The 16,587-nt window shown below is 41.5% G+C and overlaps 1 protein-coding gene across 8 annotated transcripts in view; it reads right to left on the bottom strand.

The window, feature by feature from the left end:
• NCOA7 (nuclear receptor coactivator 7) overlaps nucleotides 1–16,587 on the bottom strand; it is a 162,484-nt gene that overhangs the window by 74,590 nt on the left and 71,307 nt on the right. For all 8 annotated transcript variants that reach the window (XM_070073629.2, XM_008263471.5, XM_008263473.5 and 5 more), the window contains exon 3: nucleotides 11,988–12,208. In XM_070073629.2, the coding sequence (XP_069929730.2) occupies nucleotides 11,988–12,208 (221 nt within the window). The remainder of the gene's footprint in view (nucleotides 1–11,987; nucleotides 12,209–16,587) is intronic.

The raw sequence follows: 16,587 nt of genomic DNA on the forward strand, positions 1-16,587 counted from the left end.
TGAGACATTAGCTACCTCCTGTCACAGGCCACCAGGGAGCAACGAGGTCAGGACAGTGGGCGTCACTCACTATTGTACAAGGAGACACCTGTAAATTCCCTGGATCTTGATTCCATGATTTCTACAGAGATTCAGGAAGGACAGAACAGACAGTAGGAAGCCTCTCTCCTGACCACCTCCCCTACCCCCGGTACGACCAACGATCTGAACAACCACACACAAAACTTTTGAAAAGTATCAGGTTTTCAAATTGTAGCAGGACTCCTACTGAATGTGTGTGGCCCCTTCTCCCTTGCTCCCCATGGACAATCAATTCTCCCCACCTCATCTAGTTCTATCAGAAGATCCTCTGAATGGGGCTCAGGAAGCTGGCAGCACAGTGCGCTCAACGCCTCACCTAAGGAGGGAAGGTGGTTTTCATGGCATCCAAATGAGGGGGATTCAGTGGTGCAAAAACTGTGTCTCTCTAGATCTTTCTAAGAAAGAGGTACCCTGATCTATGAAAGGAGAACCTGTTCACCACAATGAAAACTGATGCATTTGGCTACCATAATTTAATGATATCCATCATAAAATCAGGTCATGTGCATCTCCTTTAAGTCACCAACCATCTTTACACCTTGGTGTAGGGATCAAAATCAGCTAGGCTCAGGGGCCAGTGTTGTGGCATAGCAGGTGAAGCTGCCACCTACAATGCAGCATCCCATAATGGGTACTGGTTCTAGTCTTGACTGTTCCACTTTCAAACCAGCTCCTTACTGGTGGCCTGGGAAAAATAGTAGAAGATGACTCAAGTGTTTGGACTCATGCCACTCATGTGGAAAACCAGGACGAAGCTCCTGGCTTCAGCCTGGCCCAGCACTGGCCACAGCAGCCATCAGGGATGTGAACAAGTGGATGGAAGATCTCTGTAACTCTGACTTTCAAAGTGAATAAATAAATCTTATTTTTTAAAAAAAGAGCTAGGCTCAACTAGTAATTCTGATGCATTTTGATAGCTATGTGATGTTAGGCAAGTTACTGGAAGTCTTTGTGCATCCATTTCCTTGTGTGTAAAATGAAGAACTATCATAATATTGAGAAAATGAGGAGTTGAATGCAGGGTTAGAGCAAGGTACAGAATCAGTGGTGAAAAAAATATTAATAATGCCGATAATAGATGTAAGTAGCAATCCAAACAGAGTAGTATATTAGAATTATAAACCATTAGCAAAAGATTTCATTCCAGAAACACAGCAGTGAAATGGTAATTACATGATAGGTTATTACAACTTGCTTATAGGAGAAGAACCCTAATTGATCACTTTTGACACATGACCCCCAAATCTGATGAATAAGCAGCACATCGTATTTTATTTTATTAAGGATTTTATTTATTTCTTTGAGAGGTATAGAGTTACAGAAAGAGAGGGAGAGACTGAGAGAAAGGTCTTCCATCTGCTGGTTCCCTTCCCAAATGGCTGCAATGGCAGGAGCTGAGCAATCCAAAGCCAGGAGCCAGGAGCTTCCTCCAGGTCTCCCACATGGGTGCAGGGGCCCAAGCATTCGGGCCACCTTCCACTGCTTTCCCAGGCCATAGCAGAAAGCTGGATCAGAAGAAAAGCAGCAGAGATACGAACTGGTACCCAGATGGGATGCAGGCACTGCGGGTGGAGGTTTAAGCCTAGTATGCCACAGTGCCAGCCCCCACTTTGTATTTTAAAAAGAACAAAATTCTTTTTAAAATGCAAGTGTTAAGGAACTGAGAGTGAACTTCCTCAGCATGATGAAGAACTTAGTCTTTGACATTCACTAGGAACATGTTTCTGAAAAAGCAATGCAAGCCTGGCACACGTATACATCAACAGTTTCAACAAAAGAATGAAAACTAAATGACTTTATGACATCACCTCTGGGTATGGAATAATGGGCTCATGACCTGAGTTCAGGGTGAACTAAGGCACTGATGAGGCCCTCACCCCCAGCTTTGTGGAAGAGGGATCCCACTGGAGCAGCAGGAGAGAGACCAGGCGCTAAGCATCTCCACCCCACTCCCCTTACTCCACTTGTGCCCAGGAACAATTCAGCGAAGCTACTCAGGCTTCGGGGCCTGGTGGTAACCACTCCATCAGACTATACACAGTGGCTGATCTAATATCACATGAGGCCAAACCACAGCATTTAAAGTCACAAAGAAAAAACCTAGGCCGGCGGTGCGGCTCACTAGGCTTATCCTCCACCTGTGGTGCCAGCACCCCGGGTTCTAGTCCCAGTTGGGGCACCGGATTCTGTCCCGGTTGCTCCTATTCCAGTCCAACTCTCTGCTGTGGCCCAGGAAGGCAGTGGAGGATGGCCCAAGTGCTTGGGCCCTGCACCCGCATGGGAGACCAGGAGGAAGCACCTGGCTCCTGGCTAACTCTGCCTGACAACAAAACAAAACAAAACAAAACAACAAAGAAAAAACCTGGTAGTGGAAATGAATACAGAAACACCTCAGAAATAGTCTGGAAACCCCACAGACAAGAACAGAATCCCTGCCATTCATTGGAAGTCACGTTTCACGGCCCTGCAATGAGGCTGCAGTCGCCCTGGAATGCACTACGGGCACCTGTGTGTTCATCAACGGTCTCTGGAGAAACTATTCTAAGTTCTCCTACAGCACACCTGTGTAACTTGAGATGCACCCTTACAGGAAACCAAAAGCAAACATCAAAATTTAAATAAATAAAACACTAACCAATATTAATATCATAGAAAAATGCCTACTTTCATGATTTATATTTGACTTTGTTTTGGAATGTCTAGACAAAGCAAAACATAAAAGCTTTAAATGCTAAAAAGAAAATAATGAAAAAAAAATTTTTTTGTTTTTGTTTTTGACAGGCAGAGTTAAACAGTGAGAGAGAGAGAGAGACAGAGAGAAAGGTCTTCCTTCCGCTGGTTCACCCCCCCAGTGGCCTCTGTGGCTGGTGCACCGCGCTGATCTGAGGTCAGGAGCTAGGTGCTTCCTCCTGGTCTCCCATGAGGGTGCAGGGCCCAAGCACTTGGGCCATCCTCCACTGCCTTCCCAGGCCGCAGCAGAGAGCTGGACTGTATGAGGAGCAACCGGGACAGAATCCAGTGCCCCAACTGGCAGTAGAACCCAAGGTGCCGGCACCACAGGTGGAGGATTAGCCTAGTGAGCCATGGCGCCAGCCATGAAAATTTGATTATTGGCAATAAATTAATTTTCTTCTAAGTGAAGAACCAATATTATCATGAAAATGTGAAAAATTCACAAAATTGTTCACTAAGGTGGCCAGATATAATTATCTTTTACACTCGTAATAGAACTGTACTTGGAAAAGTCCCAGGCATACTGGGATCAAACTATAAAATATCTACAAATAAACATAACAAAATAATGGGAAGACATACATAAAGAAAGTTTGAAAGTTTTACTGAAGAAATGAAAATTTGAATAAAGGAACATACATTGCTCCTAAATAGGAGATTTCATTCTTGTAGATATTTCATTTTCTATTCAAATTAATTTTTTTTTATTTGACAGGTAGAGTTATAGACAGTGAGAGAGAGACAGAGAGAAAGGTCTTCCTTTCATTGGTTCACCCCCCAAATGGCCGCAATGGCCAAAACTGCGCCAATCCGAAGCCAGGAGCCAGGTGCTTCCTCCTGGTCTCCCATGTGGGTGCAGGGACCAAGCACTTGGGCCATCCTCCACTGCCTTCCTGGGCCACAACAGAGAGCTGGACTGGAAGAGGAGCAACCAGGACTAGAACCTGGTGCCCCTATGGGATGTCGGCTCTGCAGGCGGAGCATTAACCAAGTGAGCCATGGCATCGGCCCCTCAAATTAATGTTTAAATTAAATGTAACTTAAATCAAAACTAAAAAGTTTGGGAGAAGGGACATTTGCCAAATTGATAAGAATGTTTCGTAAGTACCTAATGGTACACTCTACTGATACACAAAGGTACAGCAATTATAAATTGGTGCTGTCATAACTAAAAAGAATTTAGTGTAAAATAAAAACACCATTATAAATGAGTGAGAAGGGGGAAGACATTGGACGCAATAGTTATAGCACTGCTTGGGAAGCCAGCATCCTATATCAGAGTGCCTTGGTTTGAGTCCTGGCCCCACTTTCAATTCCAGCTTCCTGCTAATGCATACTCTGGGAACCAGCAGGCGACAGTTCAGGTAGGTGGGAAACCCAGACTGAGTTCCCAGCTCCTGGTTTTGACCTGGCCCATCCCCAGGTGTTGTAGGCATTTGGGGAATGAACCAGCAGATGGAAGGAAGATTTTTGTCTTTCTCTCTCTGACTTTCAAATAAATAAGTCAATAAGGAAAGGCTGCCTTCCCCCTAAATATCAGGCTAGATGGGAGGCTTTGGGGAGGTTTTGCCGCCTCTGCCCCTGGTTCCTTGTGCACTCGTACTGTGTCCCTCACTTTGGTAAGGGACTTTACTTCATCACAGAGGGTTTCCCAGTGTATAAAATGGGGTGAAACCAGCCTCCCACAAAGAGTTGTTGTAGGGATTAAATAAGACAATTCAGGGAGACACCATTGTGCCAAAGTGGGTTAAGAAGCCTCCTGCAACACTGGCATCCCTTATGGGTAATGGTGCGTGGCCTGGCTGCTCCACTTCCAATCCAAGTCCCTGCCAATGGTCTGGGAAAGCAGAAGATGGCCCCAAGTACTTGGGTCCCTGCCACCCACATAGGAGACCAGGATGATGCTCCTGGCTTCCGCCTGACTCAATGCTGGCTGTTGCGGCCATCTGGGGGAGTGAACCATCAGATTGAAGCTCTCTTTTTTTGTCTCTCCCTCTCTCTGTGTAACTCTATCAAAAAATAAATAAATCTTTAAAACAAAAAAGACAGGGACTGGTGCTGTGGCTTAGTAGGTTAAGACTCTGCTTGCAGCCCTAGTTTGTGTCCTGGCTGCTCCACTTCTGATCCAGCTCTCTGCTAATGGCCTGGGAAAGTAGTGGAAGATGATGGCCGAAGTGCTTGGGCCCCTGCATCCACATGAAGACCTAGAAAAAGCTCCTGGCTCTTGGTTTCAGATCAGCCCAGCTCCAGCCATTGTGGCTACCTGGAGGGTGAATCAGCAGATGGAACACCTTTATCTGTCTCTCCTTCTCTGTCTATAATTCTGCCTCTCAAATAAATAAATAAATAGATCTTAAATAAAAAGGCAATTTAGGAAGAGCACTCCACAATGCACAAAGAGCTTAGAGTTCATGATTAAATGAGGTTGCATGAACACTGGCTAAGATTTGGAGAGAAAAATTTAGATCACTCTCAAATCCATGTGGATAAATTCAAAGCTTAATAATAAAAAATAAAATCATAATAAGTGTCTTTGAAGAAAACATAGAACTCATATTTGCTTAAAGAAATAAACTCTCAGTGAAATTCTCAATTTATTGACTGATCATAAAAAAGAATAACAGAAATATTCAATTCTGTTACTTAACATTTCAAGGGTAGCTTCTGGAAAATCTAAATCATAAGCTGTTAGAATAAAAAGGAAAAGAAGAGAGAGGGACTATGTGACAAGGAAGAATGAACTCTGTATTCAGTATAACCTGTGTATTTCATCTTTTGACACAAAGGGAAAGAAAGGTCACATAGTACCTGTAACGTCCCTTCCTTTGAGCAAGTCACAATAATATTTTCCTTGACCAAAGTGAGTCAGAATGAATTCAAGCCTACAATGCAAGTGCTTCCAGGGCACAGCACTTTAGGAGCTCATGGAGTGTTTTATACCCAACACAGAGCAGGCTTTCCTGTGGCTCTGGAATGAATGAGCTAATCCAGTAGCTAACTGGGTAACGAACTCTGAGTAAATGAAGAAACTGATAATTTTGATCATTTTGTCAGCATCTAACTCTGTCAAATAAATTAAAAAAAAATAGGCTATTACCTCCTATAGGAACATGACAAATCACAAATTAAAGAGTGAAACAAAGCACCTAGTCCACAGGATACTCGTCCAAAATAGATTCCTTCTGCTCTTCCTCAAAACCAGTGCTGTTACTGCTCTCCTTCCTATCCTCTCTCCCACCCTCCAAAGGTTCTTTTCAAAATGGCTTTTGGGTTTTTATAAATGGGTCAAGGACTTAATTGGGCAAATTTAAACTGTGGAAGAAAATAAAAAAAAAAAGCCAATTCCACATGATTCAAAACTATACATAACTCTTGTTTAGGGCCACTCAAGCTCTTGTTAACAAAATACCATAAATCACTTATAAGGCACAGAAATGTATTTCCCACAGGTCTGGAGACTAGGAAGTCGGAGACCAAGGCACGGGCACATTCAGAGTCTGGTGACAGCCCTCCTGTGGCCCACAGATGGGGCATGGTTGCTGTGCCCTCACATGGTGGGGGACGGGGGCAAGGCAGCTCTCTGGGGTCTCTCTCACAAAGACATTTATCCCATCTATGAGGGCTCCACCCTCATGGGCTAACCCTTCCCAAAGCCCCCGCCTTCTAATACCATCATCTTTCAGATTAGGATTTCAACATATGAAGTTGGAGGGACACAAATATTGAGGCACTCAGTTAAAAAAAAAAAAAAACAACAACAGATGAACAAAAAGAAGAAACTAGGAATCATCCATTGTACTTCCTTTCAGAGAGAACCAATGTTTGCATCCTGGTGCAGAGACCTCCAGCTGCTCTCCAGCCCCCTCATGTAGATGAGGTATTTTTTTTTAAAAATGTAATAATGATCAACAACTACTACCAACCCATTTTTCTACTCTAATATTTTGTGAAATTTGTCCATGTCATCAACTGTTTTTCTATATTACATCACTGAAAAACAGCACACAATATTCCATTGTGTGTCTTCTATGTTGTCTTCATTTTCTTGCTATTTTAAACAATGCAACGATAGTCACTGTGGTTATTCTAATATGCTCATGATTGTTTCCTTAGGGTAAACTTGTACACAGATGATTGCTGGGTCGAAGCATATGCAGAGGTAAGACTCTAGATGAAGATGGCCAAATGCCCTCCAAAAAGATTTGGCCACATCCTTCCATCAATATATTTGGCTTGAATGTTTATGTTCCTTGCCAATTTTTATGCTGAAATACTCATACCCAAGGTGATGTTACCAGGAAGTGGGGGCCATTAGGAGGTCTTTATGTCATGGGGGCAGAGCCTGCATGAATGACATTAGTGCCCTTATAGAAGAGGCCCAAGAGAGATCCCATGCCCTTTGGTCATGTGAGGTGAGAGTGAGAAGACCGTGGTCTATGAGGAAGCAGGCCTTTACCAGATTGAATTTGCCAGAACCATCATCTTGGACTTTCCAGCTTCCAGAACTGTGAGTAATAAATGTCCGTTGTTTGTAAGCCAGTCAGTTTATGGTATTTTGTTTTATAGCAGTCCAAATAGACAAAACAGAATTAGAGTATATTACCTTTATCACTTCCCCAATTCATTTCTAGTTTGATTTTTCAAAGCTTAAATACCACTGACCCTATTTAGTCTAATCTGTAGTCCTTCCCTCAGTCTAACCCACATTTGGTCAGTTCTCTAACAGGGACAGTTTCCATAATGCACACAAAGATGATATAATACAACAGATGAATTAGGGAAGAAATTTGCAGAGTACAGACCACTCTGATTACAATGGGGTTGGACTCTGAGTTTAAGCTCATCTGCTCTCTGAAAGGTTTTTGAAAACGCAGCTGCTTGCTTCAATGACTATATTGTTTGTTCACCAGTGACAAGAACGGGTATGACAGAGAGTGTAGACGGGAGTGCCGGGGCTGTGACAGGACAGGGAAGGAGTGTTCTTGAATCAAAGCTGGAACGATCATAGTCAGGTCTGCTTAGAGGGGAGACATTTGTTTCACAGGTATTTGCCTGCACACATTCACACTCCCTAACTACTAGAGATTCTAAGGAAATGCAACTCTGAAATTCTAGATCCCAAATCTCTTGGGAACGATTTTTCTATAGAATGAGGTTCAGCACATTGCTGATGTTTTGAGTTGTTTAGGTAGAGCAGTTTTTGCAAACTAGATGAAAAAGTCAACAGCAATAACACTGAAAACGGAGAGAGGAGACAAAAAAAAACAACTGTCCATCGAGGCCCAAGAGGGAGGGGCCCCGAAGGCCCTGTGGAGGCTTGAGAAGTTCCAAGTCATGAGAAATGGAAACTTCTTTCCACTCCACAGGTCTGTCAGGAATTCACTACCTGCTCACAATGTGGAACTAAGAAATTGGGTTGTTCAGACTATAAAATATACATAAATACTGTAGGGTAGGAGAGTATGCAACATGGATAACAGGATGTGCAATTATCTTTTAATACATTTTAAAAGATACCAGCATACATGAGTCAATTTTAACTTAACAGCTAATTTTGAAACATATGACACGTTACCAAATAGATCCTTAGGTTTACATAAAGAGAATAAATGAAAATGAGTCCTATACAAATACTAATACAAATGCAAGCACAGAAGGGTTGAGCTCCTTTATTTCTGAAGATTTTTTGATGCTTACTGCCTGACAGGTGCTGTGCTAGGTGCTGGCATGAATTGTACCACAAGATACTTTTATATTAAAGGCATGTATGTGGATTAATCCTCAAATACTGCACATCTTTGTTTCTAAGAAAACAGAGGTAGAAATGGGAGTTTTACAAATGTAAATGACATTACAAGGTAGGGGAGTTCTTCAGTTCAAACTTACTTAGCCATGGAGGTATGAGATTGGGAAGAGATGGAGATATAAATAAAGGAGGAAAGTGAAATTATGTTCTGATTATATAATGTTTTAATATAATATTACCAAGAATTCTGGATAGTAGAAATTTTAAGAGAATTGAATTTGGATGGCCATTATAACAAATATGAAGGACTTACATAAGAGTGTGGCTAATTTTGTGATTATTACAGTCAGAGACCTATTTAAGGAAAATTTACACTCTGAAGAATGAACTTAGCTTTTCAATAATAAATCTTTAATGTTCATAGTAATCATTTCAAATCATAGTTTTCCCTACTGAATTAAAATGAAATTAAAAACAATATAACATTATTTTCATTTTGACTCCCTGTCCCTCTTGATCCTATTTTTTACATGTATGCATTCGCCTCTCACCTGTAAGTAATAATTTACAGGTCTTTCACCCAAAATCTAGGCCCCTCTAGACAAATTCACTGACATTCGCAAAAACATCTTTAAATACAAATTATGATCAGCCCTCCTCCTTGTTGAGATGTCCTGATTGCCCGTTCTCAACTCTTCTTTCTCTCCCTCACACACTGCACTAATCCGCAAACACTGCCACTTCTATGAGCATAAACTCTTCTCGGAGGGGAAAAACCAATTCAGCTCTCCTAGACGTTCCCCTAGCTTCTGTCTAGGGTGACAGGAAAACTGGCAAAAAGGACACATCACCTCCATATCTAAGGATGTTTCTAACACCATGCTTGCTTTCTCAACTGATGTGTCTATGATTATTTGAATAAACCATTGTACTAATTACTAACTCATCCATATAGCAAATATATTCAATGTATCGATAACATATTTTAAATTATATATATATTAATGGGGATATACTAATGAACTCACAAGAACCCTGCTGACAGTAATAGAAGATGAAAAAATAAAATCTCTCCTCAGTGGGCCCTTTCCTGTCCAGATTAGCAGAGCCTACCTTCATCATTTCAGATTTATCACGGAGCTCCCCCAATACCTTCCTACTGTATACAGGGTGAAGTCCAAATCTTTACTGGGCCAACAAGATCTTCCATTTTCTTGTCTGCTTCCCCTAGACCAGAGCCATCGAAAGCAGCAGGGAACTGAAGTTGCACTGACCCTTGACTGGAGGTCTCATGCTCCACCTAGTGGTGCAGAATGGCATCCTGGGAAGAGAGTAAGGAGCGTGCCAGGCCAGACCCTGTGAGGTCCAGCAAACATGCAAGGGTGGGAGCATGCTGGCTATAGCCAGATGTCAGAGACCCACCCAGAAGTTTGATCTACGCACTGGGTTCCCCTAAAGAAATGTCCCAAACCTCCAAACTGGTTGTTATCGTCATCATGGGCAGCATCTCTTACTGCTTCCGGATAAAGTCACAGGATAATTCTGCCCAGTGACTTCTTGCCACCTATATCCTTCTAGAATTTCCATGTAAGTTACATAACAGAGTGTTCACTGATCTGTGTATCACATCTACTGTTTAACATACCTTTTAAGAGTAGCTGTAATGTTGCAGATACTACACAAAGCTAATACAACAGGGCCTATGTCAACTCGGCCTGCACACAGGGAATCAGATAAATCTACGACAACGCAGAAGGGAAGTGTATCCTGGATAGGGTCAAGGAAGCCTTTCCGGAAAAAGATGATGTCTGAGCTGATTTTATTGGGTATTGTTTTTGGCTCAGTGTAATGCAACAGAAGATATTAAAAAACTATCCTAATGCAGCAAGAAGTCATCTATAAAGGAAGATGAATAAAACAATCTCTCTTAATCCTCTCCCTGTTTTTAGAAATAAGGGATAATAATCAATACCTTAAATTTTAGGAGGAAGTTTATTAATCACACACACGGAAAATGTCTTTCAATAGACTGACAATTACAGCTTTTTATAAGACACTGAAAGGCTTGAGATGAAAAGCATCCATTAAGCCATGCAATACATTATTTAATCATCTCAGCCACCTGTAATGCTACAAGCCACGTGTTTTCTGCTTCAGACACCTCATCTGTCTCTGCTAAGGCAATGTCAGCAATGCAGCACTTACGACCCCATCCATGCAGGCCCTTTTACCTGCAATGAGCACTGTTAGAAAACTACAATGAACATGGAGACAAGTTATGTCTCCCAGTAAGTCTGGCATTAACTGGGATCAAGTTTAGGGCCCTTCAGAACAAGCCTCCTGACTCTTCCGTAAGGCAACATTTCATAGACTGTCTCTGCACTGTGTTCTCAGACACATCCCTTGGTTTTCTCTTTCTTTGCATAGCAATTTCGACTGTGCCATAACATCTATAACACATCATGTTCTGACTGCTGGTACCCTTTATTTGCAGTCTCTTTGGAATGTACTCCAGGCCTGTCTGTGGTAGAACAGTAAGCGTGAGATGTATGACCCAAGCAAAGACAGATATGCCACTTCTGCTAAGGTGATTTCAAATGCAATAGCTATTCTGAGAACTATGTAACACAGTGGACTTGTTTAAGACTGCATTTAATTAAAGCTCTCAATTGTGTGTGTGTTTTTTAAACTGACAGATACTAGGCCATGTCTGCTACTAATTTTCTATTGCCTAACTGATGCTAAAAATGACAGGCATTTCTATCAACATTGTAGGGGCACACCTATATACATTAATAAAAATATTTCTCAGGGCCAGTGTCATGGCGTGGTGGGCAAAGCCTCTACCTAAGACACAGGCATCCCATTTGGGTGCCTGTTCAAGTTCCAGTTACTCCATTTCTGATTCAGCTCTCTTTTCTGGCCTGGGAAAACAGTAGAAGATGGCCCAAGTGCTTCGGTCCCTGTAACCACATGGGAGATACAGAAGAAACTCCTGGCTCCTGGCTTTGGATCGGTGCAGCTCTGGCTGTTGAGGCCATCTGGGGAGCGAATCAGTGAATGGAAGACCTTTCTCTCTCTCTGTGTCTCTCTAATTCTGCCTCTCAAATAAATAAATAAATATTTAACTATATATATAAAGACAATATTTCTCATACAAAGAAAGAGATGATTCATTAGATACATGCTCATTAGCACACAGTATGAGCTAAACACTTGCTGGATGGTGGGAACACAAAGTTGAATGAGATAAAACATTATTCCACTACTTTCCTATCACTTAAGACTATAAATATAAAGGACCTGGGACATGTAGCAGCCCAATAAACTGTTAGCATGATGACGATGATAATTTACAAATTATAGTCTTTTAAAAATTACTGGATTTGTCAGATGAAACTGCCACAGCAGGGCCATCACTACTCACCAATACTATAATACCGCTTTAGTTCTGTACGCCTGATCTCCTTTAACTGATTACTTTTTCTCTTCTTTTTCTCATCAGCAATATACTCCTCTTCCACAGCAATGTTACACTTGTCTTGATCTAAAATTACTGTGGTAGCATCTTCTTTCCCAGAATGAGTCCTTGAGGCTATAGCTGAGGCTGTCTCTGCATTTTGTTTGGCTTGTTTTTTCTTTTTCAATCTAGAAATGAGAAAAAAAGGAAAACATTGGAGAAATTATTTGCTCATAGGAATCATATTATAAACACTTTCCAAATAATATTATTAATTACATTTTCTTGGTCTTTTTTCTTTTCTGATCACTTAAAAATTTTTATGTGAAGACTCATGGCCTTTCCTCAATTTTAATCCCTCAATATTACATCTCAACAAATTACTGGGAAAAGCTTTTGGCCTGAGGGGAAAACATTCTTCGTAAGATTACTAAATGTTGAATATTTTTTTTAAAAAAAACCTCTAGATATACCATTACCTTACTACAATGCCTTATTTGGACTATTACGTTGAAAGGAGAAAATGTGATACCTGCATCGTGGCACAGCAAGTTAAAGCCACTACTTTTTATATATATATATATTTATTTATTTATTTTATTTTATTTTATTTAATGAACATAAATTTTCAAAGTACAGCTTATGGATTACAATAGCTTCCCCCCCCATAACTTCCCTCCCACCCACAACACTCTCCTCTCCCACTCCCTCTCTCCTTCCATTCACATCAAGATTAATTTTCAATTATCTTTATATACAGAAGATCAATTTAGCATATATTAAGTAAAGATTTCCACAGTTTACACCCACACAGAAACACAAAGTGTAAAATACTATTTGAGTACTAGTTATAGCATTAATTAAACACCTAAGAGTAATTGTGTATTAATTACAGAGTTCAACCAATAGTTTTAAGTAGAACATAAAAAATACTAAAAGGGTAAAGTATTAAGTTCTTTTTTTTCTTTTTCTTTTTTTTTGTTTGTTATATAGCTATTTATTTATTTATTTATTTTTAATAAATGTGAATTTACAAAGTGCAACTTGTGTATTGTTGTGGCTTCCCCCCCCAAACCTCCCTCCCTCCCGCGGCCCCCCCCCCATCCCGCCCTTCATCGAGTTTCATTTTCAATTACCTTCATATACTGAAGATCAACTTAGTATATACTAAGCAAGGATTTCAACAGGCTGCACTCACACAACCGCACAAGGTATAGGGTATTGTTCGACTAGTAGTGTTGTTTTTAAGTTTCATAGTAAAACACATTAAGGACAGAGATCCTACGTGGGGAGCATGTACCCAGTGACTCCCGTTGTTGATTAACAATTGGCACTCTTATTTATGATGTCAGCAATCACCCAAGACTCTTGCTATGAGTAAAGCCACTACTTTTGACACCAGCGTCCCATACTGGAGTGCTGATTTGGATCCTGGTTACTTTTCTTCAAATCTAGTTTTCTGCCTGGGAAGGCAAAAGATGATAACCCAAGTGCTTGGGCTTCTGCCCTGCACACAGGAGCCCAGGATAGATTTCCTGGCTCTTGGTTTCAGCCTGGCCCAGTCTTGGCTGTTGTGGCCAGATGGGGAGTAAGTCAGTGGATGAAAGTTCTCTTGCCTTTCAGATAAACAAATAAATAAATCTTTAGAGAAAGAAAAAGTGCTTCTGTTGTGTTCAGGGTCCCTTTTAGACTGATGGGTAAGTTCATTTGTACAAATAAGTCCTTCCTAATTGGCTCACACACAGTATAACACTCTGGTAAGATGGGAAGTGGATCAGGTCTGAGCAATTTGGTTCCTTTATACACATGACAGGAGTGGTGAAGAAAAACGTGCATTTCCTGAGACAGAAAACGCCGAAGTGACACAGCATAATTACCATGATTATTAACACAAGAGCCGACTGATACATTAGGTAACGTACTTGACACTTTTCACCTCCTTCTTCCTGAGTCAAAGATGTTCAAGAGATGAAGTCTCTCATAATTCACTGAAGTCCAGGAACTCGAAACATTTTCTACTTGATGCTCAGCTGTGTAATTAATGGATGCGTCACTCTGTACTGTTAGTCCTTCTTGAAAACGTTTTTGCCTCATCACAATGTAAAGTCTCTGTGAACAAGGGCCTGGGCCTCTGATTCATGCCGCACTCCGCTCACACATACATGTGTTGTATTTAGGACCTCTTCCCCCATGCCTGGATAGAAAGTGCCTAGCAGTGAGCTTCCTCTTAGCCCTTTCTACTTCTTCTGCTCTCTCGGGCATCTGCACAGTTTGATGTTGGGCAAAGGATAAGGAAACATTTGAGTAGAAAGCCGGGGTAACTTTAGGATACTACGTGACTAAGGTTTGATCTTACGCTGCTTTGCTCTGGAATGCTAAACAAACCAATCTGACCATCTAGAGAGGTCCCTCCCGGAGGCTTTGACCTGAAGAGAGCTCTAACGTCAGGCTGAGGACCTGATATGTTTTGGCCATATGTTAGGCCAAAAAGCAAGTGTCAACAAACACACACACAAAAAAAATATTTGAAACACACCATGTATCTTTTCTGACCACAATGAAATGAAGCTGGAAATTAACAACTTAAGAAACTCTAGAAAATATAAAAACACATGGAGATAGAGCAACAGGCTCCTGAATAAAAAGTGGGCCATAGAAAAAAGTCAAATGGGAAATAAAAAAATCCCTGAAAGTAAATGAAGATGAACACACAACATATCAAAAATTATGGCATACAGCAAGAGCAGTGTTTTTCTTATATACTAAATGGTGAAAATTGTATTTCCTTAACTACCAGGGTCTTTTATTATGATTAATTGAGGTAATATCAACATACAAACAGAAATAGTAAAATACCCCTAATACAATCATAATTGCATGCAAACTAAGCATGATAAAATATATGACATTCTCTGGTCTCATCTTCTATAAAATATTTCAGTAGGGGCCAGCTTCATGGTGCAGTGGGTCAAGCTGTGGCCAGAGACACTGGCATCCTATATCCAATGCCAGTTCAAGTCCCAACTGCTCGCTTCTGATCAAGCTCTCTGCTAGCGTGCCTGGTAAGGCAGCAGGTGACCCAAGGACATGGGCCCTGCCACCCATGTGGGAGCCCCAGATGGAGTTCCAACCTTGTATTTTCACTCTGGCCCAGACACAGGTGTCACAGACATTTGGGGAGTGAACCAGCAGATGGAAGATCTCTCTCATTCTCTCCCTCCCTCTCTCTCTCTGTCTCTCTCTCTCTCTCTGTCTCTCCCTCTTTCTCTGTCACTCTGACTTTCAAATAAATAAATAAATATTTTTTAAAAAGATATTTCAACAAAGTCGAACACTGGGCAGCCAGCTTTTTAGATTTTCACTGGCTAGTAAATGAACATGTGGCCTAGGAGACGTGAGAGGTAGAAACAAGTCATAGCTGAGTACAATCTCCATCTCTTATTTAACTTTCTTTTTACGTTTGCAAGTTTAAAAAAAAAACTCACAAACCAAATGACACGAGATACTCATAAGGGGGATTTTTTTTTTGACAGGCAGAGTTAGACAGTGAGAGAGAGACAGAGAGAAAGATCTTCTTTCCGTTGGTTCACCCCCAAAATGGACGCTATAGCCAGTGAGCTGTGCTGATCAAAGCCAGGAGCCAGGTGCTTCCTCTTGGTCTCCCATGTGGGTACAAGGCCCAAAACCTAGGCCATCCTCCACTGCACTCCCGGGCCACAGCAGAGAGCTGGACTGGAAGAGGAGCAACGGGGACAGAACCCGGCGCCCCAACTGGGACTAGAACCTGGGGTGCCAGCACCGCAGGCAGAGGATTAGCCAAGTAAGCTGTGGCACTGGCCCAAAGGGGGATTATTTTCAGTAAACACACTTGTATCTTCTATCCTCCAATTTTAAACTGTTTCCCCTTAGAAGAGAAGGAGGCTCTTCACTACGCTGAGTAAAATAATGCTCCTCACGACACAAGCTTTCTCCTATCCCAGAGTATGGGATGGGGCTAAAATTAAGGTGCGGTAGCGAGATAACATAGAGAGATCTTTTCATGCAGAGAGGTTTGCCTGTGCCAAGAGATGATCTTTGTTCCTGAAATGCTGGCTGTGTGTGCGTCCACTGAGTTCCCTGAACACTTGCTGATCAACAGCATGCTGGAGATGAACCATGGTGCTCCCTTCCCAAAAATCCTTCCTTTCAGGAGGAGAGAAAAGAGATACTGCTTCTCAACCTTCCGAATTTTTCCACCTTAACTCGATTTGAACGTCCTCATTTCGCTGTCCCCTCGATAATTAAACTCACTCAGATCTGGGGCATGTGTTTTGGTGAAGAGCAGCACTGTCTGGGGGCATCTCATTAAAGACTGATTTTTCACACATGGAAGCAGCAAAATGGGTTGCATTGTTTTATTCGTTTCTCCCCTTTTGTATACAGACCATTATTGTCAACACGTATAGCCAAACATAGCTGCTACTTCTGAAAAAACGCCAGAGAAACAGCAATAGCCAATTTGTTTCGCAGAAAACAGAGGACCCTTTGATACTTGGGAAACTCTACAATCAGCTGCATCTTTTGTTTT

The sequence above is a fragment of the Oryctolagus cuniculus genome, chromosome 5, assembly GCF_051225735.1.
Source record: "Oryctolagus cuniculus isolate XC-2025 breed Fujian yellow rabbit chromosome 5, ASM5122573v1, whole genome shotgun sequence".
Taxonomy (NCBI): Eukaryota; Metazoa; Chordata; class Mammalia; order Lagomorpha; family Leporidae; genus Oryctolagus; species Oryctolagus cuniculus.